At 49.8% G+C, this 23,330-nt stretch overlaps 11 protein-coding genes across 11 annotated transcripts; 6 read left to right on the forward strand and 5 right to left on the reverse strand.

Moving 5' to 3' along the window:
* Positions 1–1,049: 1,049 nt before the first annotated feature.
* On the forward strand, positions 1,050–3,573 carry N7473_008759 (anoctamin family protein; the record flags this gene model as incomplete). Its single annotated transcript, XM_057154699.1, has 4 exons — positions 1,050–1,143; positions 1,282–1,435; positions 1,529–1,823; positions 1,894–3,573. The coding sequence occupies 4 exons, from the start codon at positions 1,050–1,052 to the stop codon at positions 3,571–3,573; spliced, it is 2,223 nt and encodes a 740-aa protein (XP_057005829.1).
* A 977-nt stretch (positions 3,574–4,550) lies between these two features.
* N7473_008760 (uncharacterized protein) lies at positions 4,551–6,101 on the forward strand (the record flags this gene model as incomplete). The annotated part of the gene is made up of 1 exon (XM_057154700.1): positions 4,551–6,101. The coding sequence occupies one exon, from the start codon at positions 4,551–4,553 to the stop codon at positions 6,099–6,101; it is 1,551 nt and encodes a 516-aa protein (XP_057005830.1).
* Positions 6,102–6,431: 330 nt separating this feature from the next.
* N7473_008761 (uncharacterized protein) lies at positions 6,432–7,161 on the reverse strand. The gene is made up of 3 exons (XM_057154701.1): positions 6,927–7,161; positions 6,623–6,845; positions 6,432–6,550 (listed from the first exon to the last, which is right to left on the reverse strand). Exons 1-3 carry the CDS (start codon positions 7,135–7,137, stop codon positions 6,466–6,468), a joined length of 519 nt encoding a protein of 172 aa, XP_057005831.1. The 5' UTR covers positions 7,138–7,161; the 3' UTR covers positions 6,432–6,465.
* Positions 7,162–8,167: 1,006 nt separating this feature from the next.
* On the reverse strand, positions 8,168–10,408 carry N7473_008762 (threonine/serine exporter family protein; the record flags this gene model as incomplete). Its single annotated transcript, XM_057154702.1, has 1 exon — positions 8,168–10,408. The coding sequence occupies one exon, from the start codon at positions 10,406–10,408 to the stop codon at positions 8,168–8,170; it is 2,241 nt and encodes a 746-aa protein (XP_057005832.1).
* Positions 10,409–11,289: 881 nt separating this feature from the next.
* On the reverse strand, positions 11,290–13,148 carry N7473_008763 (fungal specific transcription factor domain-containing protein; the record flags this gene model as incomplete). Its single annotated transcript, XM_057154703.1, has 3 exons — positions 11,290–11,358; positions 11,413–13,032; positions 13,095–13,148. The coding sequence occupies 3 exons, from the start codon at positions 13,146–13,148 to the stop codon at positions 11,290–11,292; spliced, it is 1,743 nt and encodes a 580-aa protein (XP_057005833.1).
* A 49-nt stretch (positions 13,149–13,197) lies between these two features.
* On the forward strand, positions 13,198–13,557 carry N7473_008764 (uncharacterized protein; the record flags this gene model as incomplete). The annotated part of the gene is made up of 2 exons (XM_057154704.1): positions 13,198–13,283; positions 13,335–13,557. 2 exons carry the CDS (start codon positions 13,198–13,200, stop codon positions 13,555–13,557), a joined length of 309 nt encoding a protein of 102 aa, XP_057005834.1.
* A 618-nt stretch (positions 13,558–14,175) lies between these two features.
* On the forward strand, positions 14,176–15,509 carry N7473_008765 (MCT family MFS transporter; the record flags this gene model as incomplete). Its single annotated transcript, XM_057154705.1, has 2 exons — positions 14,176–14,499; positions 14,553–15,509. 2 exons carry the CDS (start codon positions 14,176–14,178, stop codon positions 15,507–15,509), a joined length of 1,281 nt encoding a protein of 426 aa, XP_057005835.1.
* A 308-nt stretch (positions 15,510–15,817) lies between these two features.
* On the reverse strand, positions 15,818–16,329 carry N7473_008766 (uncharacterized protein; the record flags this gene model as incomplete). The annotated part of the gene is made up of 2 exons (XM_057154706.1): positions 15,818–16,076; positions 16,130–16,329. 2 exons carry the CDS (start codon positions 16,327–16,329, stop codon positions 15,818–15,820), a joined length of 459 nt encoding a protein of 152 aa, XP_057005836.1.
* Positions 16,330–18,444: 2,115 nt separating this feature from the next.
* On the forward strand, positions 18,445–21,249 carry N7473_008767 (glycoside hydrolase family 55 protein; the record flags this gene model as incomplete). The annotated part of the gene is made up of 3 exons (XM_057154707.1): positions 18,445–18,599; positions 18,658–19,567; positions 19,621–21,249. 3 exons carry the CDS (start codon positions 18,445–18,447, stop codon positions 21,247–21,249), a joined length of 2,694 nt encoding a protein of 897 aa, XP_057005837.1.
* Positions 21,250–22,156: 907 nt separating this feature from the next.
* Positions 22,157–22,423, reverse strand: N7473_008768 (uncharacterized protein; the record flags this gene model as incomplete). The annotated part of the gene is made up of 1 exon (XM_057154708.1): positions 22,157–22,423. The coding sequence occupies one exon, from the start codon at positions 22,421–22,423 to the stop codon at positions 22,157–22,159; it is 267 nt and encodes an 88-aa protein (XP_057005838.1).
* Positions 22,424–22,644: 221 nt separating this feature from the next.
* N7473_008769 (putative GPI anchored protein) lies at positions 22,645–23,175 on the forward strand (the record flags this gene model as incomplete). Its single annotated transcript, XM_057154709.1, has 1 exon — positions 22,645–23,175. The coding sequence occupies one exon, from the start codon at positions 22,645–22,647 to the stop codon at positions 23,173–23,175; it is 531 nt and encodes a 176-aa protein (XP_057005839.1).
* Between the last annotated feature and the right edge of the window lie 155 nt (positions 23,176–23,330).

The raw sequence follows: 23,330 nt of genomic DNA on the forward strand, positions 1-23,330 counted from the left end.
GGTTTCATTTTCCTTTGCGGGGAGTTCCGGTCAGCCCTGCAGGAAACAAGCCACGCTAAGTCGGGATATTGTGATGTGGTAGCAGCCACTGACAGCCATAAAATACTGCCTTTCTGAGCTCCTTCTCTACTATAGTACAGTGGAAGCTTATTATCATGCAATCTCCCTGCCGAGGGGCATGTCTGGTGGCAAAATAGGCATCATCGTGACATGATTTTTCCCCGTACATCTTTCCCGCTTTGCCCTGTAGGGCTGAAGCTTGGCCCGTGGATCCGTGGTTCGCTGTCAGCGGCCCTTCCTGCAGGAGTCAGAAACACTCGACACGGGCGTTACGACGAGCGCCTACGAGTGTGAAATGGAGTTTTGATATAATTAGTTTGATAAGTAACTTAGTATAGTGAGAATTCTTAAATATGATCCTCCTCGACCCTAGGCCAGTAGGTAATTATCCAAATAAACAATATACAGTTCTTGACGACGGGCGATCGCAATTCAGAATTGCGGGCTCCTGCAGAGAAGTCAATGGAAACCAAGTCCGATCGGCGCTTCCTGAAGGGAAAGTAAATACAGGAGTACAAACCCAAAGGAGGTTGTCTGGTAAATACAATATTACCGCCTCTCCACTCTATAATTAGGGCGAGGTATTATAGGGGTCATACGCGAACCAATAAATCCCCCCAATTGAACTACTCTCGGTGCCTAATAATCAAGGAGGGAAATTTGCTTTTACTTAACTGAACTCCGCGTCCTTAACCAATACCTTGTCCTTTGTACCGTATCTGTATATTTGTACTGGCATTTACTCCGTACACAGGGCTGGATTCCCCCTCCCCATTGTCTTTCCCCTTTCCCCTCGTTTTACCTCCAATTATCTTTCACTTTTGTTCTCCTCATCCTAACCTCTGAGTTTCTTCACCGTCTTTTCGTCCATTCTTTTGACTACACCACACACACCTCCCGTATACAATTGGTATCCCAAAACAGACTCCAATTAATAACAGCAAGTACCGACAATTTTGCTTGGCTATACTGCACAAAGCCCGACCAAGATGTCTTGGCTCGCGGGGCATGAGAAGCACGGTCATGATGAGAGCGATAATCTCGGGGTGGACTGGGTGTTACAATATGAGTTTGGCGATATAGGTAAGACCCGACCAAAGACAAATGAGCCGCATAGATCAGCGATGAAATACCGGCTTGTTCAAGGACATTCTATGCGGCTATGTCATCTGAGTATCCCGCACAATAAACTCAAATGATACGGAACTGACGATCGCATAGAGCAGGCACAAGCTATATCCGAGTTCCGCACTCTTATCCATGACCTCACAGAAGCTGGTCTTCGAGTGCAGATCCGCCATGGGCATGGCTTCGCGTTACTGGTATTTATTCGCGTACCCAGAGATCATCTAGGCAAGATGGTACACCAATCGAGGTATGTTTCACACAATATCCCGCTAAAAGATATAGCCCAATATAAAACCGTCTCTTTTGATCGCATTCGGATAAATGCCTGATATTTGTATAGGATAAAAGATTGGCTGTTCGGCATTATATATACTCTGCCCTCCGGCGATGAGAATACCATCGCTTCCGCTGAAACACCGGCAGAGGAAATCCGGTCTATTTATCATGCTGTGACATGGCGAAAAGAACTCGGGGGCGCGGGAATCACGCCCGGGTTTGGAAAATGGAAAAATATCACTGCCTCGTTTCCCTTGCATGATCGCGATGCCTGCTCGGAGTTACTGAGCAAGTGGAACCGCAAAACAAACTTGACTGTAGAGGATTTGGATACGATCCGAGCACTGTTTGGTGAGAAGGTGAGACTGGTATCATAATCCATGGTTATACTAGTCATTCACTAACATCTTCTGTTGCTGGTTCGCACAGGTTGCCTTCTATTTCGCCTTCATTCACTGCTACTCACTCTTCCTGGTCGCCCCAGCCGCGATGGGAATCGTAGGATGGTGGTTCCTCGGCCCGTACTCGATCATCTACGGCAGTGCGCTGATGATCTGGTGTATCGTTTTCGTGGAGTTCTGGAAGATCCGCGAGACAGATCTGAGTGTCCGTTGGAACGTCAAGGGCGTGGGCCAGTTGAAGGTCAACCGCTCGCAGTATCAATGGGAGAAAGAAGTCAAAGATCCCATTTCAGGCCAAGTAACACAAACGTTCCCCGGCTGGAAACAATTTCTACGCCAGATGCTGCTACTGCCATTTGCGAGTGTGGCCAGCGTTGCCCTGGGCACTTTGATCGTGGTCACTTTCGCCAGCGAGGTATTTATTTCGGAGGTATATAATGGTCCGTTGAAGGGATATTTGGAGTTTGTCCCAACAATCCTTTTCTCGTTGTCACTGCCGGCGATTACTTCGTTCCTCACGGGGATTGCGACGCGATTGACCGATTACGAGAACTACCGCACGCAGGATCTGTATGATCTCGCTCAGACGCAGAAGACCTTTGTCATGCACTTTATTACATCTTTCCTACCTACAATACTCACGGCATACGTCTATGTCCCATTCGGCCATGCGATTGTCCCACACTTGGATATCCTCCGTCGAGTGGGGATCAACACAGCCAGCCACAAGGGCTTCGAGGTTGACACATCCCGCTTCCAGGCTGAAGTCATCTATTTGTCAATGACAGCGCAAGTCTTCAGTTTCGCGGAAGAAATCGTCCTACCATACGTCAAGCACGTCCTCTGGCAGAAATGGCGTAACTACCGCGAACGCAAGGCAGGACTCACCCGTCAACGCAGCTTCTCCAAGGCCACCGATCTACTCCTCATCGACTCACCCGAAGAATCCTCCTTCCTCCGACGCGTCCGCGGCGAAGCCGACGCAGACGAATACAAAGTCGAAGAAGACATCCTCGAGATGTGTGTGCAATTCGGCTACCTGGCTCTCTTCGGCGTGGCCTGGCCACTCGTCCCGCTCGGCTTCCTCCTAAACAACTGGCTCGAAGTACGCGGAGATTTCTTCAAACTCACACTAGAATGCCAACGACCACCTCCCATCCGCGCAGACTCAATCGGTCCCTGTCTCCTGGGCTTAGACTTCCTCTCCTGGATGGGAACACTTTCCACAGCGGCAATCGTCCACCTCTACCGCGGCCCCATGTCCTCGGTCCGCCTCTCCTCCCTCCTCCTCACCGTCTTCATCGCCGAACAAGTCTACCTCGGCATTAGATTCACAGCCTCAACAGCGCTCCAAAAAATCTTCAGCGATACGCTCCGTCGCGAAGAAGCCAGTCGCTACGCGGTGCGCAAATCATTCCTGGAAATGAACCAGTCACGACATGGCGGTCCGGACTCGCCGTCTCGCGTGCGACAGCGTGTGCGATTCCATGAGCGGGTTAATGTATACAGTAGTGATACTGCGTCACCGGATGGATCGCCTTCGCCGACGAGTGAGCAGCCGCAGGATGAGGTGTTGAGAGGGTCGGATCGGGAGGCTGGGTTTTGGGAGGCGAGGGAGTGCGATACCGCGGACGCGGGCGTCAAGCTGATTCGTGCTTTGAGTGGTGGAAAGGGTGTGGGTGAGGTTAAGGAGGTTAAACATGCATAGCTTGTGCATTGATTGGTGTTCTTATCATATCGTAGCTTTTGTTATATTTTTTGAGTTGGACTTGGATCTACATGGCATCTTTCAGGCGTTTTTGAATGTATAGATTGCATTTTCGAGCTATTTGCTATTTGCTATTTGCTTTTGGGGGGGGGGGGGGTTTTTTTTTTTCGCTGAATCGTGATCCATTTTACTGAGCGGTGCGAAGTACTTCCATTCAGTTTTATGTATGCGTAGAATTATGATGCCTTGTATAGGTTCGGGGATCTTATGATGGGTATACAAGCAAAATGAACAAAAAGCCTTTCTGTTAAAGGATCGTTTTACAGTGACGTAGAGAAAATAGGGGTTGAATCGATAGATTCCAGTACAGTGCAATGCAAGCTATTTCGATTATTACTGATGCCTGTTATTATTGCGTCTATTCTGGTGGGACTGGGCGGGTCGCCCGGGTCCAGTTTGCCGGTGGTGATCTGGTGGCGAGTGTAAGAAAAACTCAGGAGTTGTTATGACAGCAGCCTTGAGAAGCCAAATGTGGGAGGCTTCTATATTTCAACTCTAGGTCTAAAATTTTCTCTCATTAATATCTAGAAGATTTATAATAATCATTACAAGTGTACCAGAGACCAAAAGTATACCCAAAATAGCGTGAATCCTCCTTCAGCCCTACAGGGCGATGCCAAGCTGATCCACACCACTAAACAGTAAACCGGGGCTCAACTGGCCAGTCAGCGCCCACTGCCCTGCCCGCTTGCGTTTCCCCCATTTTCCCTTTCCCCATTATCCTCCCGATTCTTCATACTTTTCCATTTTGACTCTCCCCGTGTTTTGTTCTTTCTTCCATAGACCTGATCCTCATTGCATCCACCCTTGGCTACAGCGTTCAAGGAACCTCCCGTTTCGGCAGGTAACTGCCTGCGTACAGCACGCATGATCTGGCACCATCTACTATCTGATCTACCACGCCAACCACACAAATCATGGCAACACCGGGGGCTTCCTCCGACACCCTCATCACTCCATCCTCGCAGATACAACCACACTGCTCCTCCAATCTACACACCATGTCCACAAGGCCCGCAGACCCGGAAGGACAAGCCGACTCCGACCTCGAACTGGCAGTGCTAGAGTCCGCACCACCCGTTGTCCCCAAACTCCTCCGTGAAGCGAGTGATATCACATGGCAGGAATCACAGGAGGCAAGCAAAGATGCCGTGACACTCGTCCGTCGCCGAGGGCGATTCCATTTGCTGCACCAGCAGCAATTCAGGAATAGTCTGCTAGCAAGCGTGGGTTATCTCGAGTTGGCGAATGCCGCGGACTTTGCGGCCAACGTGTGGAATCAGATCCCCGTGCCGACCTTTGCGGCTGTACTCATGGGTATCGGTGGTACGTGTGCTTTGGGCATGGTATTCGTTGCGATGCAGGATTTCCGGCTGAGTTTGCGGAATGTGAAGCTGCTTCTGACGGAGCGGGAGAATCTGAAAAGATTGCGACAGCATCACAGCAAGAATACTGGGGTCGTGCAACTTCTTGAGAGTAGACTGGGTGTGAGCGACCGTGAGATGGGTACGGAGATCGTCGACCGCATTGTGATGGACCTTCTGATGGGCTTTGGGTCAGTGCTAGTTGGGGTCGGCACATTAATGGCCATTGGGGGCGCCAATCCACGGGTCTTCAAGGCCAGCAACTTGCTTTCGGGATATATTGGTAATGGTCTCGCAGCAATGTTCGGTCTTGTTAATGCCGTCTGGTCCGGCTACCTCATCCGTCGTTTCCATCAACATCTCAAAGCTGTCCGAGCCTCGCAGCCAGGCGACGATATCAGGCGGCGTTTACACAATCGTATCCGCCGATTCCAGTGGCATTCCTTTATCAACGGGCTTAATGGCCTGGTTGCCGGTGCTGGATCTATAGTCACTGCTGAGCGGTGGTGGGGATATGTCGTGCTGATTCCGTGTATCATTTCATTGATTGCCGTGAACTTCTTCTGGCGTAAGAAGCTCGGCTATGACAGACCTCTTCTAATGGATGTTTCACTCACTCGGATGCAACTTACCCCTTTGCTCGAAGATTTGGAATATGCGATCGCCATGCAGCGCGGTCTTGCAGAGCCTGATACAGATCTGCCACAAGCCCTTGTGCAGATGGACTCGCTGGATTCAATGCTGCGATTTATCGTCCAGAATCGCATGTTGGAAAGGTACTGCGAGTCTTTGACTTGTGGCAAACAAACTCGTGGGCTTCTCAGGGATCTTCTCCCAACTACCACCACACCACACGAAGTCACCATCTCAATAGACGCCCTCTTCCGTCTCTCCTCATCTTCCACGGCAAATGCGGATCTTCTCCGCGCACATGCCAAGCGTTTTCTACAAAAGGACGGAGTCCTCATTTTCACATATCGCGAGCGCCATCTCCTTGAATTACTTGCTTACGCTGTCTGGCAGGACCAGACCACTTCCACGGCCCAGGCAACTGACGCAGGTGCTGGCACTACTACACCAGAAGCAATGATAGAAACCAAATAATTTTGAGTCTTTTTTATGACTATGGCGGGTCGACCTTGTTTCATTCTCTTTGCTGGTCTCTCAGCGACTGGTCGCTGGATGTGATTTGTGCTGATGCATAGCCTGGCGGGTTATTGATCATTATTTAGATCTGAGTTTTGGCTACCTTGTACGTGTATTTAGTGCTTAGATCTCTATTCACGGCTCTCTGGAGGTTCTTATGTATGTATATTTCGGAGTTATCTGAGTTCTAAGAGCTCGGCATTAAGATGCCATCCAAACCCATGCCTCTCATTAGGTCTCAACCGCAATGCTATCTACATGTACACAAACTGCGCTCGACAATGCTTCCCCTCCGATCCACCTGCCAATCAGATGAAACCATCTAACTATCCAACCCAGGACAGTTCTCACTCGTCTCCGCCGTAATAGTAGTATACGGCGACGGATCAGTCCAAATAATGTTGAAGCTATCACCCGTTAGCACCATCTCACAACCTTACTCCCCGCACATCCCCTCTCCAGATCTGTCTTCCACATACCTATCATCAGGATAATCAGGCGCATCCTTATCACCAAGCTCACTAACAATATCCGTCAAAGCATCATGCTCCCAGCAAATCAAAATATTGCCAGAACCAGTATATCCATCAACAACATCCTTGACACAGCCCGGATCATCACGATCACAGGAGGTATCCACGGTGAGACCCAGATCCTCGGCCAGGGGTTCGACGGTGTCGTACGGGCGTTGACGCTTTCCACCTGTACAGAGAAAGGAAGTTAGAACCTTAACATCTATTGCCGAGCTATACATCGGTCTTCGGTTGTAGGGACGTGACGTACTGCTCAACGGCGTCTGCGCCATGATATGCCCAATGTTATACCCCGAACTAGCACCGAACACGGTACGCAGACACTGCGCGCGCTCAAGGCCCTGCGTGTTCAATCCATTGCCGGAATCGGGCTTTTCGCCGTGCCGGATCAGATAGACTGTTGGCTTCGCGATGGCTACGCTGGCGAGAGCCAGGGTAGCGAGGGAGATGAGCTTGACCATGATGTATAGCTGGAAGAGTTTATCTGAAGCTTTTGTGAATAACAGAACTGAATTGCGTACCTTGAACGGAGCTATATATACCTCTACCAGGGAACTAAATCCGTCCATCCCGCAGATCCATCCATCTATTTACTTCCCCACCAATTCAATTACCTTAGGTCCTACACCACCCCCTCGGCTCCAACCGCATCCGCAACCCCCAAACCCAAATCCAATCCGAATACCACCCTGTTCCTGCGCTTCTGCATAAATCGGAATCCTCCGATCGGGCGGGCAACCACACACCGTCTTGATCGGCACGACATGCTCGGCGCGGCGGGTTTGATTCGCTTGCTGATCCGGGCGCTAGCTAAGTTAGGAAATTGGAGAAGATGGTGCCCTGCGTCCCACAGGACTTCTTCATCTTTGTTAGTGCGACTAGGGAGTCTAGTGTTGGTTTTGGTGCTGATGGGAGCAGGGATGAGGAGGTTGGCACGATGCTTGGTTTGTTGTGAGGATTTTAGCTTTGTGTTGTGTTTTGGCTGTGTTTAGGTGTCCGGTCTATTTCCGTTGGTTTGAACTTTGTGGGAGTGTGATTAAGTCTGGATAGATGGCGGAGGATATTATCTGATGGTGTACTAAATTTGGATTCGTGGGTTCGCCATGATTCTGGCGAGGCGTGAAGATCTACGGGATTATGCATGCCACCTCGCTTATCTGCGCCCATGTGCTGTTGGCGAGTGCCTACATGCTCGCTTTCGTATTTATAGCCCACGTGTAGGAGTTATTCCTCTTCAGAGGACTCTTTCGCAGCGAAAATCTCGGCTACCTTGGGGGAAACCAAGAATTGAAGGATTCAAGTGTCTTATTCGCATATGCACGACGAGTGGATTCGGAGGGTATGCTTCTCGAAGCCCGACATCGGCAATTAGGCTCTGTTCTAGAAGTTGATGGAAGTCCTACGGGATTAAGGAAGTCTGAAAGCATATTCCATGTCTCATTGCAGCCCAATAATTTTGTCTTGATTAAATCTAATCCACATAGTATTGATCTAAAAGCTAAACAATCCACTCCGACGTTTTCCAAATGGATACACACAAAGCGCCGCGATAAACAACCCGATGGTGATTCCAATCGCTACTTGGATCATTCCAAATCCCAGGCTAAACACCGAGCTGCTCGACGCCAATCCTGCTCCAGGCGTCGAGCTCGCCGGTCCATGAGAGGAGATATTCTGCTTAATCTGGTCCGCAGATTGAACACCCGAGATCAAAGAGCCCGTCGCGGCGAGGCCAGACGGCACTAGGATGAAGATAGCTGGCAAAATCGCGGTCGCAGCATGCCCATGCCATAAACGACTATACAGATTGCCCATGATTCCGACAACAAATGCACCGACGGTGTTCGCGACCTGCGAGTTCGAACCTAGCTTCATGGTGCTGAAGTAGTTGCTGATATAGCCGGTCAGCGCTATGATTGTCATCGGTGGGAGTTGCTTCCATTTCCCCTGGTTGATGATCAAGAGCCAGACAGTCATGATAGTCACGAACGGGAAGCGCTGCACGTATGGATTCTTGAAAGCGCCTGTTTGGGGACATTGAATGTCCGAAACCGCGTGGTTATCTATGAGACCGTAAACCGTAGTGCCAACTGTGATGCCGTAACCCAGGAACAGCGAGAAGATGATCGCATATACCATTCGTATCGACCCGGCGATGATCTGGTGAGACTGTAGCTCGAGACTGCTGCATAGGACAAGAAATCCAGGCAAGATTAATGCGATCGATGATTGTGCAATTGCTGAAAAACAAAAAAGATATTGGCGCTTGCCGTCGATGACCGTCCGTGGAATACTGCCGAAAGCGCGAGCCAGGAAGGATGTTACCACGGTCGATGTGACTTCAAACACGTTGGAGTATAGAACTGATCGAGGCGCGGCCAAGTGTTGCATGAGCCCTACCAATAGTCCGTTGATGAAGATAATTGGTATGTCAATTGGACGAGCGCTGAATGCAAATGGACCAACGGTTGCAGTTGCCAGACCATACACCAACACGACAACCCACTTGGGATATCGAGGCTTTTTCTTCATAATGTCGTCCAATTCCTGTACAGCTTCCTCGATTCCAATTACATCGTGGATGACGTTCTTGTATATGAGATGGGTATCAGAGAGCCGAGCAAGATCAATTCCCTGTCCTACTCGAACGAGTTTCACTTCTGTCGTCCGCGTGGATGGATCATCAAATGACATGATCATGCAACCCGGAAGATACAGAAACTGGCTGTCAACCTCCAGCACCTTCGCGGTCATTTGCATATATTCCTCCAGCCGGTGAGTCGGCGCACCGAATAACATCAATGCTCGGCATAGTTGGATGATATATCGCTGTCGACAGATGATTTCCGCGATGTGAACGGTAACTCTAATTTCATCTTCCAAATTCATCTTGCGCTCAGCCTGCTGGCCTCGACGCTGTGATGCAGCAGATAGAACCTCGCTCGAGACTGGAGTACTTGCTCCGCTAAGGCCACCCGACGCCCCAATTAGCGTTGAAGTCGACGTGTTAGGGGGCCTTTTGTACCATTTCGGTGGTTTGCCCTTTTTCCCAGGCCCAGGAGTCTGCCTTCCAGACTCCGAATCGGATCGAGAAGCCGGTCCAGACAAAGACGACTGACTAGGAGTCCGCGATGCCATACCTCCCCTTCCCTGCTGATTCCCACCATTGAGCTTTATCAGCTGTGAAAGGATCCCACCACCACCAGAACGATACCGCAGTCCGGATTCCATCGCTGATTCATCTTCACCACCAATATAACTCATGTCCCCATGGGGGTATGGTTTCGGTCGTGACTTGCGCCGCTTGCCGGAATGACTCTGGGTCAAGTCGCGCACCAGCCGATGGGCCTCGGAGCTACTTTGTGCCTGGTTTTGTCGCTTCTCTTCATAAGTCTTGTGTGGATTGTCCGTTATGTCTGACACCGGTGGTTGACTCCCGGAGGCCCAGTCGGCGTGGTACACACCGGGATGTAGATCATCTCCATCCGCTGTTGGTCGGCCTAGCCGTTCGCCGAGTTGGGAAGCCTTTTGCTTTAGCTTTTCGATAGTTGGGCGAATTCTGCGCTTTGCGTATTCGAAACTCAAGGTTTCTGGCACAGCCTCCTCTGGAGGCGGTTGTTCGGGTGGTGTTTCCTCCGAACGTTTTTCCTTGCCAACCTCTTCCTTTTTATCGCCCTCTCGATCTTGCAATGGGGTATCTGCTATATCTGCGGACTCGTGAAGGTACGGCATGGACGAGCGATGTGGCACAGCGAGCCTTTGTGATTTTCCCCATTCTGCGCGAGGGTCTTCACGTGGTTGTTCGCGTTCGGCTTCATGTGTCAGATTGGCCTGAGATCGAAAGTGGATATGTCGAGGTGCTCCTTGGCCCCCCCTCTGGGAGTTCTCCCCTCTCGTGTTCTCTAGATTGTTCATTACTCTGATTTTCCAACCTTTCAGGTGAGACAGATCGTTTATCGTCACTGCTGTCGTTGGTGCCGTTGCCTTTGGACGAGGAATAGCTATTCCTTCTTTCTGGCTCGGACATGGCGACCGGCGATGCTGTTAGCGCTCTAGGCAACTGTATGTTCACTAGGACGGCATGAAGAAACACCAACGACAACTTGGCTAGTCAGTTTGGTTGTCATGCAAGTCTCAGATACCACACAAATAGCAAACTTACGATACAATATTCTTTGCACGCGTGAATATTAGCGACCTTGACTATCGATGTGATCCCCCCGGTCAGTCGCTTCGAAGGAGAGTAGAATTATCGCGTTGTTCCCCACTGGAATGCAGGTTGTAGCATAGGTTGCAAGTGGCCATTTTGACTCCTCAGATGAGCTCATGGCGGCGGTTCTCGGGCATACTCCCGCTTGCCAGGGCTCTCACACGACCATATCAGACCTGGAGCCAATCACAACTGATCGAGGAAGAAGCATCGATCCCAAGAAATTTAGACTTTTGTCCGTCGCCTTAGAGTTTTGAGCTTTCTTCAACGTCATCCCGACGGAATACTTGTCCGATCACCCCAACGATTTGAGACCCCATATTGAGCTTGAAAGATTTCTCAAAATAAAATGAGCTGATTCTGTGCATTTGCTGCATGATACACTCCGGTTTTGTACAGTAGGCTAGGGATACCCAGTGTAAACCCAATTCATCGGCTCGGCAACACCAAAGTCGAATTGATTCTGCTGGCTCTGAGATTAATGTTAGCAAATGGACAGTGGCTCTCTCGCAATATTCAAACTTACCAGGAAGCCCCAGTCACTTATAAGTTCCGGTAGGGAGTACGGAGCGAGATCATTCACTTCATCCAGACTGGTACCGATCTCGTCCGAACCCTCACTAAGCACCTCCTCAAATATTTCGATGCAGTTTGCCAGTGCCTCCTCGGCACTCGTGACAAGCATCTGGCTCAACTGGTCCTTGCGAAGCCCATTCTTGAGCCCACCTAACAAGGTTGATACCATTTCTAGAAACATGTAACCCTTGGCATTTGTTTCACCAGCCCTTAGGGCATCCAAAGACCATGACTTGCAATCGGTTATCACCGATAGTAGATCAGGTCTGAGTGTCACAGGACCAAGGCCTTCCTCCTCTTCTAGCTGGGCTCTGAGATCAGCAGCAATCAAAAAGCATGCTTGAGCGGCACACGTCCGCAAATTTCCGTTTCCACATATTGCCATTTTCCAAAAGTCTTGGTTCTCCTGCGTCTCTCCCTCGACACATCCAGCGGATGTCGCTATGGATGGGCTATAGAAAACGTAGTTCCAAATCTTAAGTGAGCTTTCGACGATAACCTTCCTTGAGTACGCGTATGTGCTGTCATGCTGTGATGCGTTAAAATAAGGTGAATGTAGCGCAACCAGATAACGACGTAGGGTAAAGTCAAGTAACCTTTTCTGAAAGTCTGACGGCCCGGCTGTACCTTCACTGCTTTGACCTTGTAAATGCTTGCAGGAAGTCTTGTAAGATGCCCGGAGTTCAGCATCCAATCGAAGAGTTTCTGTGTATCCACTGTGGTCACTGATTCCGTTCAATCGTTTCGCGATAGCCAATCGAACAGGGAACATCTGTCGCAGAGCAAGTGCAATTGACATTTTCGTGTACGAATGTTCCGGGCTCGGTATTGAGTTTTCGACCATGATTTGGTCATCGTCTAAATTCTGTGGCAGATGCGTATCGAAGTCCTCGAGCGAGAGTAGAGGATTTCCACCAGACTCTATACTTGAATAGAGTGAGATCTCCAATACGGTATTCCATATTCTCCGACGGAACTCCGCCACAAAGGTTGTCCCCTTGGGGAGGTGTTCCGGGTCACGGTGAAGGCCCATGTACATGGCATTTCGAACCAGCTCCCCTGCCGAAATCCAGATGAAACTTCCTTCGACGCCAACAGTTTCACGTGCGAGGAGGAGTAAGATTTGAGTCTGCAGAAACTGGATGTTCAACCTGGATTTGAACTCGGGTTCTGAAATCCAGGTCTGCGCCTCGTAGATCCACCGAATGGCAGAAAGTCGTAGCGTGAATCGGTCATCGTACATTGTCGCACCAATAGCCAGTATCAACTTCAATTGAACAAGAAACGCAGTATCGGGTGATGCTCCAGGAATCCAAACAGCATCATAATCCCGTGTGAATGTTGGAATGTGAAAGACTCGATAGAAAGTTTCCATCGTTCGCAGGTAAATATCCACCAGTGTATCGGCCATTTCTTTTGGGGGCAAATCTGAGGTCAGGGGTGTAGGCCACGGGGGTCGTCGTCGTTCTTTGATGATCTTGGCCAGGCTTTTACATTTTTGCATGTCGAGTATTACTTTTGAAGTCTCATCGCTGGCAATGGGATCGATCATCAGAAGTATATCTCCAAACTAGGCTTTAGTAAGTTTGCTGGTTCAATCAAAATTTTTTCAATGATAAAGGGAGCTCTTACTTGAGCAACACCGGACATCCAGTGACTCTGTCCAAAAACACGAGTCTTGTGCATCATGAATCGTGTTATGTGTGCATGGCCATCAGTGGGAGTCTCGTGATTCATGTGGAAAGTCCCGGCTAGACGTGACGAAGTTGTCACCGTTTGGCTGTCCACATTCGGAGTCTTTGGGGTCGAAGTTGTCGATCCGTGCGTTGCTTTGGATAACTGCTCTTCGAGTTGTTTTATCTGTCTCCTTAGCAACTCGGCTTCTCGAATCGACCCTAGGCTAACTGATGTCGAGGGGCTTGTTGTTGACGATGCTGCTACCGCCGAGATTGATGGCCGACCGATGAAAGCATTGCCCAAGCATACCGTGGCTGGCAGTTCAGAAGAAATCGAGGATTCAGACCCGTTAGATTCGGGCGGCCACCGAAGATCAGCCGCCAGGCTAGCTGTGGTTCGCCTAGGCGGCGGCGACTGAAGCGCATACTCGCAGTTCGAGTTTTTAGAACGAATGCAGTTGCTGCATGGAGATTCCCGATTGCATTTGATTTTGCGTCTTCGACACAGTGTGCACGAGCTGCATTGCTAAAAGTCAGCAAATAGTGATTGACCGGCCATTTTACGAAGCATCGCGTACACAGCTGGCCGCCTCCGTCGGCGTTCGGGTTCGGCCATGGGGAAGGAACGCGTCGCGATCGGCTTAAGCCTCAATCAAACACAACAAAGCAATTTCCCTTGCTCTTTAGGTTGCTGCGGTCGGTCTGCTCATAAATTCTTTCCGATAGAAAGAAAAATATCGCTCAATGCACATAAGCAGATGGCAAGGCTGTCAGCTTGGCATTCGGCAATTGCGCTTTTGGTCCGTCTCGTCTACCATTTCCCGAGTCCGATTCCGTCAATTGATCTATACACCGAGGGATAACGAATCGTTTCTGGTATGGAGTTAATTCTATATAAATACTAGATTTCTGCTCTATTTAATGCCAGTCACACTAAGATCTTATCTGATAACAAACTGATTATCTACCCTCAACCTTCAAGAAAGTCTCGTCGCTTACCATCTTTGTCCAACGCCTTGCAACATATATTTGTTTTTATGCCGTCCACAGATCCTGAGCGTGACGCATCTCTGGCGTCGAAGGAGATACATTCCACGAACGACAATGTAAATCCAAAAGATATTCCAGCTGCCCCAGATGGTGGTCTCAGAGCTTGGCTTGCTGCAGCTGGGGGCTCCTGCATCTTTTTTTCCGCTTTGGGGTTTGCAAATGCGTTCGGGGTCTTTGAAGAGTACTATCTATCCCACCAGCTCAACGGCAAATCCGCAGACGATGTGGCTTGGATAGGATCGTTGGCTTCTTGTCTTCAATTTATGTCCGGTGCCATTGGAGGACCGTTATTCGATAGATATGGTGGTTGGGTACGTTTTCGATTTGATGGAAGAACGAGACAGCTCTGCTAACATCGCCATAGGTTATTCGGCCCGGCGCTGTTCTGTATATCTTCGCAATTATGATGACCAGTCTATGCAAGGAGTATTGGCAATTCATCCTCGCCCAAGGAATTCTAACGGGCATTGCTATGGGTTTGATTCAATTCCCAGCTATGGCAGCGGTCACTCAGTACTTCGATAAAAAGCGAGCCGCTGCTCTAGGAGCAGTGGTAGCAGGATCCTCGCTTGGAGGTGTGGTCATACCCATTGCACTTTCAAAGATGCTGGACAGTACTTCCTTGGGATTTGGCTGGTCAGTACGAATCATTGGCTTTATTCTTATTCCCATGCTTGCTTTCTCATGTGTCACCGTAACGGCCCGCCTTCCACCAAGAAAATCTGCATTCTTCCTGGCTGCGCCCTTTAAGAGCTTGAAATACTGTCTGATTACTGCCGCCATGTTTTTCATGTTCGTTGGGATGTTTGCTCCGCTGTTCTATATTCCGACCTACGCGGTATCTCGAGGCATGGAAACTACACTTGCCTCGTACCTGCTTGCCATCCTCAACGCAGCCTCAACATTTGGCCGAGTAATTCCGGGTGTGTTGGCTGACAAGTTTGGCCGGTTAAACGTCTTCACAATTGGTGGCTTTGCGACAGGCATTGTCATTTTCTGTTTTGACAAAGCTGAATCTACAGCTGCATTGGTGGTCTACTCTATCGCAGTTGGATTCGCATCTGGAACGATCATCTCCGGTGGAACTGCAGCTCTCACCATCTGCGTCGAGAACCCCCAGGAATTTGGAACATACCTGGGGATGGCCATGGGATGTGCCTCCATTGCAGCGCTTATTGGACCCCCCGTGAATGGGGCCTTAATCAACCATTATGGGTTCGCTGAGATGTCATATTTCAGTGGCTCCATGACGATTGTTGGTGGATTCATTGGACTTGCGGCTAAAGCTGTGACCCCCCAGGGAATTTTTGGAAGAGTATAGGGTTGGTACTTTGATGGTACATGTAATCTATACACTTAGAGGTTTCATCACTGACTTTCGACCACTGTTTCCCCGGGCGATTCCTGTTTGATACTATAATATGATTTGGCAGAATTAGACTACTCGAAAGATTTAGATTTCAAGAAAACAGAATTAATGATTGATTCATTATCCTGCAAACTAGTTCTACCCCAGTCTATCAAAAGCAGCAAAGCATCTGGAGACACATGGTACGGCACCCAGAGAAACAAAAAACGAACATCTTCCGCCACTACCTTCTCCTCACTTTTCATTGTTGATCATCAAGCTCAGAACTCCAGAGTGCCGTCGTAATCGCAGCGAATCCTAATGTTCTCCGAAGGGTTATTCACACAGATCCACTTAGTTCCAGGGGCACCCCCATTGGCGTTCGAACTAAGCAGGATCTGGCGGTCCTCTGTAGTAGTTCCATTCACTCGCTCAAGCTCCAGAGTGAACAGATTGTAGTCGGGAGCACCTTGCGGGAACTTAATATAGTACTCCCCATTGTTGCATCGGGCGCTCTGTTTCGGCGACTGGCCATAAGTCCTACGTGACATTAGTGATGTGGTCTTACAAAAAAAAGAGCAGAACAATCATACCAGATCAAGTTGCAGTCCGTGGGGGTGTCATTGGGGTAGTTAGGATCAGTGAGGGCAAAGTGCATAGAAGCGCTACTTCCTGGGTAAGCTGCGATGGCCCAGAAGTCGGTGACCTGGAAACTGGAGGAACGCTTGACTGCTGTAGGGACGGCGAATGCCGAGCTGGCGGCCAGAATAATGGTAGCAATGACGGACTTCATTTTGGATTAATTTTGTGTAACGATGCTTCGGAGTCAAGGTATTGGAGGCTTAGAATGATGTATGCGATTGTGATATCCTGCAGATGCTGAATGATGGAGAAAAAATCAGACTGGCGAAGCTCGATACTTATACATTTTTGAACCAATGCTGGAGTCCTGAAGAAAATGGAGATTTATGTTCATCAGGCTTCCAGCGATGAGATAACAATGACTTTGCCATGTAACCCCTGATGAATCACCTGGGGAATGAGACATGGTGTGTCAGTCTCGATTCTTACCTACCCTAGGATTAGAAAATCGCGAAGCTCGTGAGCGAAGCACACGCAAATTACAGCGCCACAACAAGCCTCCCGCAGCCATGTGTGTGAACGCCCGTTTGTCGATCCTATCATGATCTCTGTTCTATTTCGGGGGCTGGCGTGTCGGCTGCCGTAGGCGTGGCCGATGCTCGCATTTAAGGCCCCCAATCAGCACAGCTCCCATGCTTGCAGCCCGTGGCCTTACCAGATGATCCTTACCATGCAAGGTCAAGTGTCTCGCTAAGTCTAGAATTAAATGCCTGGGCTTCCATGTTGGGTCTTAGAGATTCGTTAAATGTCAATGCTGGTCTCTAATCGGTTAAGTGTATTGGGTATCCATAGGCATCATCTAGACAACCTAGCTTGGTCTACCTAGCGATAAGGCGAAACACACCGTTTACCAGGAGCTTGAAACCTCATTAACATTAATGTCTAATGTTCATGAATTCGTCGAGTAATAGTGATTTGCAGCTTGCCTGTATATTCAAAGCTGAGCGACGCAAGACACAAAACCTTTGCGCTGCAGCCTCTCCCAGCCGTTTTTCACCCTACCGTACAATGGGTACACCACACCGTGATCTACCAGTCACCTTCTAAATCTAGGACCAGAATCAAAATTGATGTTGGGTAGTTGCTTAAAACACCAAGCTCATCTAACACAGGAACTTGTAGCTTGCGGACGCTTGGGAGTGGTGAATGTGATGCCGCAGTCAGCGACTCGTCACCATAGAGTCATCTTCATTGCCATCTAGTTAGACGCAAAACTGTGCCTTTCTTCGGTGTCTGCTGTCAGGTGCCTCAGTCACTATGTGCGGTATGTCACTAGTTGCTGAGCTGAGACAACAGAATATTACAGACGCAAGGCGTTGCTCTATGGCAAGAAGGCCGGGATTTAGCCGATGCCATGTGCTAGAGCTTTGGATATCTAGCAACTATTGAGGATAGGAAACTAAATTATTTCCTACAGCAAAAGTGATTCAAAACCTATGGAATACAATATTGTGAGAGTAAGAGACCAAGACTGCCTCTCACATTACATAAACTCACCCAAGGTTAATGGCAGCGCCAGAAATTCTTGCAAGCAACCTGAATGAAGCGATGGAGAAGACGTTTTTGTGCTTTCTACGCCGCTCATAGCCATTCTAAAGAGATCTTTTAGTGATATCCATCACCTTTCAGCACCTGTTGGTTGCTACTTGCTTCAACCTTAGTCCTTAGCCATCCACTATTTCACGTGTTACTAAAAAGGGCGCTCTGGGTCTGCATTGGATGTTTTAGATATTGGAAGTGGGTGGTGATTACCAGACTCTATTGTAAGAGCAATATGAGGTTGGCTACCAATTTGGTCTACTAGAAGAACCAGGGTGATTACCACATGGCCGAAATCTAAATGGCATTCGCCTCGCGTTCCGAATCGGGTAAAATCAAAACTTCGGCTCAACAATGACGATTATGGAACTCCGAAGCATAGAAGTCTCGACTTGACAAATCTCCTGACCTCTAGAACTACCGCAAGGAAAACCATGCTCTTCGGCTCTAATAACCTGGTCGGCGATGTTCTTCGAGTCTCTGGTCGCGCAAGGGGTGTCCATGCAGACCGAGCAACTGCACTGCCGTCAACCCGCATTCCTGATGGGCGAGATTCCCACGCCGGCATACCAGTCCATATGGATGCCGCACAACCGGCGTGCGTGTTGCTATGTGACCGGAATCTGGGACCTAACTTTTATTTGTTTCATTCCGTAGTCCTTTTCTCTATTTTCACCTTCTTCTCCTCTCTGCGGTGTGTTGTGGGTGAGACCAAGATCTATGAAAGATGCGGTGTCAATTTTCTCTCGCTGCGGTGGCCGCTTTGACAGGCGCAGTGTCTGGTGCAGTTGTTCCTGTTGCAGAAGTTCGTGCCGGTGCAGGTGGAGTTGTGGAAGCACACAGAATAAGTGTACCGCCATGGTTTTTGAGTCTGGCAGCTGAGTATGTGATTTGAGCATGAATACGGGGATATTATATGATACTGACAATGACTGAATAGGCTTGACGCGATAGCACCTACAGAGACTAGCTCTTTTCTTGCGCCATCTAGCGACATCAATCCGGACAGTTCATCCCCATTGCCAACACCAATTGAATCATCCCCACCTGTTCAATCATCTCCACCCGTCGAGTCCGCTGCACCTGTTCAATCGCTTCCACCGGTTCAGTCACCTCCACCAGCTCCAGCAAGCTCATCTGAGCCTGCAACCTCAAGCAGCTCCACCGAAATTGCCCACCCGAGTAGTGCTGGCCCTACAACCCCTGCCAGTCCATCGGCTGCTCCCACGGTGAAGACATGTCCCGGACCTGCACAGCAGTCGACCGATGTATACTGGCTTCATGCTCAGGATCATAATGGACAAGGTGCGGGATACGCCCCATTCACTAATGATCCCAAGCGGTATCCTGTATTCCGGAATGCCATGGATTACTCTGTTGTCAACGACGGCTCTGGCGACCAGACACCGAGATTGCAAAAGGCAATTGATGACGATGGGAATGGAGGCAGTCGCAAGGGACGGGGTGTCACTCGCAATCCAGCCGAAGTCTTCCTTCCCGGCGGTACCTATCAACTTGGCAGCACGCTCACTCTCACTGTGGGCACTATCATTGTTGGCGATCCAAACAACCCACCTATCATCAAGGCTGGGCCTAACTTCCAAGGCGAGTTCCTTATTATGGGCTATGATAAGATGAACGGCAATCCGGAGACCAGCTTTATGATGCTGGTCAAAAATGTTATCCTTGATACCACTGCAGTATCGCCGGGTCAATCGATTACTGCGTTGCAATGGGGAGTGGCTCAGGGTGCTGGTTTAACCAATATCCAAGTCCACATGCCGACTGGGCCGAGTCGACACACGGGTATCAATATTGTGGCCGGCTCAACGATTGCAGTGACGGATGTGGTAAGTCGAACATACTTCCACCACACTAAAATGACATCCACTTACGATTATAGACTATCATTGGTGGCGCGACCGGCATAATCAACTCAAACCAGCAAGTCAACTTCAAGAATGTTCACTTTATCGGCTGTGGCACTGCATTCGAAGCCTCTGGTGGATGGACGGTGCTCTTGCAAGGAGCCGTCTTCGAATCATGCGGTACGGGTGTCAACATGACGACGAATGCTCTTGGTAGCTTGGTCATCCTGGACTCGATATCCACAAATTCTGGACCCTTGATTCGATTCTATGACTCCTCGCATGACGCTGGCCACCAGAACAGTCAGTTCCTCATTCAGAATCTTGAGTATAACTCCAAGGAGCCAATCGCAGTCGATACCAATGGCCACACCCGTTTAGAGGCCACGGCACATGTCGACACTTGGGTCTGGGGAACTATGGTACCTGGAGCGTATGCGCCCGGAGGAGCGTGGAATACTCACAGGTCTCCCCAGCTGCTTGTCGATGGGAGGTACTTCACCAAGGCTCAACCTACCTATGCTGGATTTAGTGGTCAGGATATTGTCAACGTGAAGACTGTTCCCGGGCATGTAGTCAAGGGCGATGGAGTCACTGACGATACCGTGGCGCTCAATGCGATCTTGGCTCAAAATGCCGCAAACTGCAAGATCACCTACATTCCTTTCGGAGTTTACAGAGTCTCAGACACATTACTTATTCCGGTCGGGTCTCGGATCGTTGGTGAGGTATGGTCTGTTATCTCTGGATACGGCGATTCCTTCAGAAATCCAAACAATCCTAGAGCAGTCATCCGAGTTGGTAATCCTGGAGACGTGGGTACCATCGAGATCCAGGATATGAGATTCTCCGTCGCCGAGGTTCTACCCGGCGCAAAGGTGGTTGAAATCAATGCAGCCGGTCAGCAACCTGGAGACGTAGGACTCTGGAACACTATGGTCACGGTTGGAGGCACTGCTGAAACAAGCATATCCACCACGTGCACGTCGCAAGATCCCAAGGATTGCATGGCTGCCTACATGGTAATGCATCTTACTGAAACCTCCTCTGCATACATTGAGAACTTCTGGGGGTGGACGGCAGATCATAACTTGGACAGCAAGTCCCTTTTCACCATCATCTCCACTGGCCGTGGCATTCTCGTTGAGTCGACCAAGGGGACTTGGCTCACCGGAACGGGCTCCGAGCACCATTGGCTCTATAACTACAACTTCCACAAGGCATCAAACGTCTTCGCAGGCTTGCTCCAAAGCGAGTCGCCATATATACAAGGATCGGGCGAGTTCGAGAAAGCACCAGCTCCTTGGACCGTTGATCCTGAGATTGGTGACCCCGATTTTTCATGGTGTGGACCAAACGATGATAAATGCCGAACAGCTTTAGCAACCAATGTGGATGGAGGATCGAATATCGCTTTGTACAATTCAGCCGCATGGGCCTTCTTCGACGGCTCTTGGAACGGTCTGTATAATGAGCCTTGCCAGGGCAAGTGTCAAGCAAATATGATGCGAGTGACAGGTGCTCCGCAGAATCTCATTTGGTATTCGATAAGCACGCGCATGACGGAGGTCATTGTGTTGGATGGAAAGACTAATCCGCGGGAGGATAATCATGCTGGGGGATGGGAAGGTATAATTCAGGCTTATGGTGAATTTGCCGGTTAGGACGCTTTGGTTTTTGGGGTTGATTCTTGGTGTTTGGTGTGTGTATAATATCACATTTGAACATATCGCATGGCACGAATTATACTTTTAGATACCAATAATATCAATGCAAATTGACTTAGTCCAATCACTCCATAACTCCTAATCTCCATTTGAGACTTGGCGTATCGTCAGCTCGCATTATTGTCCATGTCTCCGGCCTCCACGTAACCATTGCCTGATACGGCCGTAGGACGCTCATCGTAGGCTAACAACTGCACCGAACGGTTGGGAACAGCGATCCAAGCTCGCTTGTCTGTTCAGGCATCCATTATGGAGTCCAGGCCCTTCATACGAGAGGAATACGCTGACTGCATCTTGCAATTGATACCTGAGACTTCAGGTGTCAGTTCTGTTTTTAGAAACACGTGACCGTGGCTGTGGCAGTGATGCCTGAGGCCAACACTTCCGTGAGGTTTCGAAGTGCTTCGCCTCTCGGTGGCGTCCGGAGGAGATCCAGTCCAAAGGCTGCATCATCCCAAACCCTCTCCTGTTTTGCGGTGCGACCCGCCAAAAGAAAACGTCATACAAGGCTCTTGGCTCCTTGGCCTATTTCATCGGAAACCGAACCTGATGCAGGAAAACGGAGCGCCCACTCTACCCCGAACATGGAGACCCGCCTGGTCACTTTCGTTCCCTAGTCAGTGGCTGATCGGTGGAGATCATCCCCAGTGGGCTTCATCTCCACCTCAGGGGTGAATAATTGGAGGCTGTGGTGGGCAACACATGCGGTGGGTTCCGGCCACAGCAGGTTTGTTGGGAGATCTGGAAGGCAGCAGAATATCCAGCACTTGCTCGTTTCTAAAATCAGTACTGACAAGCAGGCTGTGTCGACAAGTTGCCCCAGCTCATGTGCAGGACGACGCGTTCATGCAATGACAAACAAGCACGAGATCCGACCTGCAGGGCTTGGATCTAGGTCCTTCGCCCGTAGTGTTGAGACCATAGGGGCGCGAATAATATCGAACAAATCATCGGCCGCACCGACGTCGAAAGTGGAGCCATGAAATGGCGATTGGCCTGTCCAAGTTTCTACGGCCGTCTCGTTACTTGGTACAAGTCGGCGCAGCCCAGCTGATGCAGATCGTTCATAGGGAATTGCTCCGTTTCGCTTTCCCCAAACGGCTGAGGTCATGTTGCCACAGCCAACCCGCATCCTAGTGACTAAACTCTCCTGTTTCTATCTATATTCGGGTGGAGATTGGCACTTCTCTCGGTAGATATAAAGATCTCCAGGGGCCTAGTTCCAGTCCGAACCTGTTGTATATATCTATACTTCAAGAAATAACCTCCCTCCCATCTCAGTCACATACAAACTCCCTCACCTCAGGACATCCTCCAATAACTCAATCCACAATGAAGTTCACCATCCTCACCTCCGCACTCTTCCTCGCCAGCGCTGCCATGGCCAACCCCGATGGCATTGACGTGAACTCCATCGTGTCCGCCGCCGAGAGCGTTGCTTCTGCCGCTGCCTCCGGCGGCCAGTCCATTGGCTCCGACGTTGTTGCCGAAGCTACCTCCCTCGCCAACGCCGCCTCGACCGGTGGTGCCGCTGCCGTCAGCTCCATCACCAAGGATGCTGCATCCATTGCCTCTGCCGCCGAGACTGCTGGTTCCTCTATCAAGTCTGCCGGCGAGTCCATTGGCTCCGATGCTGCCAGCCGTGCCTCCACCTGGGTCAGCCAGTTCACTACGACCAACTCCAACGGCCAGACTACCACCGTTGCCTCCACAATTACTACTGCTCCTTCTTCTACTACCGGCACTGCTACCTCCTCCAGTGCTTCCTCTACTAGCACTGGTGGTGCTATGGCCCGTCCTGAGGCTATGGGTGCTGCCTTTGCTGGTATGGCTGGTATGCTCGGTGTTATGGTTGCCCTGTAAAAAGGGGTCAGCCTTGTATGATGTTTCCTTTGGTGTTTCCTTTGTGATCCGCTTCAAGTACATATTATGGCGGCGACACTTTTTCACGACTTTTTTCGACTTTTTATAAAAATTTCTGCTTGCATTGGCTAGAAATATGGGATACTTTACTGGCG

This window comes from Penicillium subrubescens (genome assembly GCF_028828155.1).
Source record: "Penicillium subrubescens strain IBT 31985 chromosome Unknown utg000006l_segment0_segment0, whole genome shotgun sequence".
NCBI lineage: Eukaryota > Fungi > Ascomycota > Eurotiomycetes > Eurotiales > Aspergillaceae > Penicillium > Penicillium subrubescens.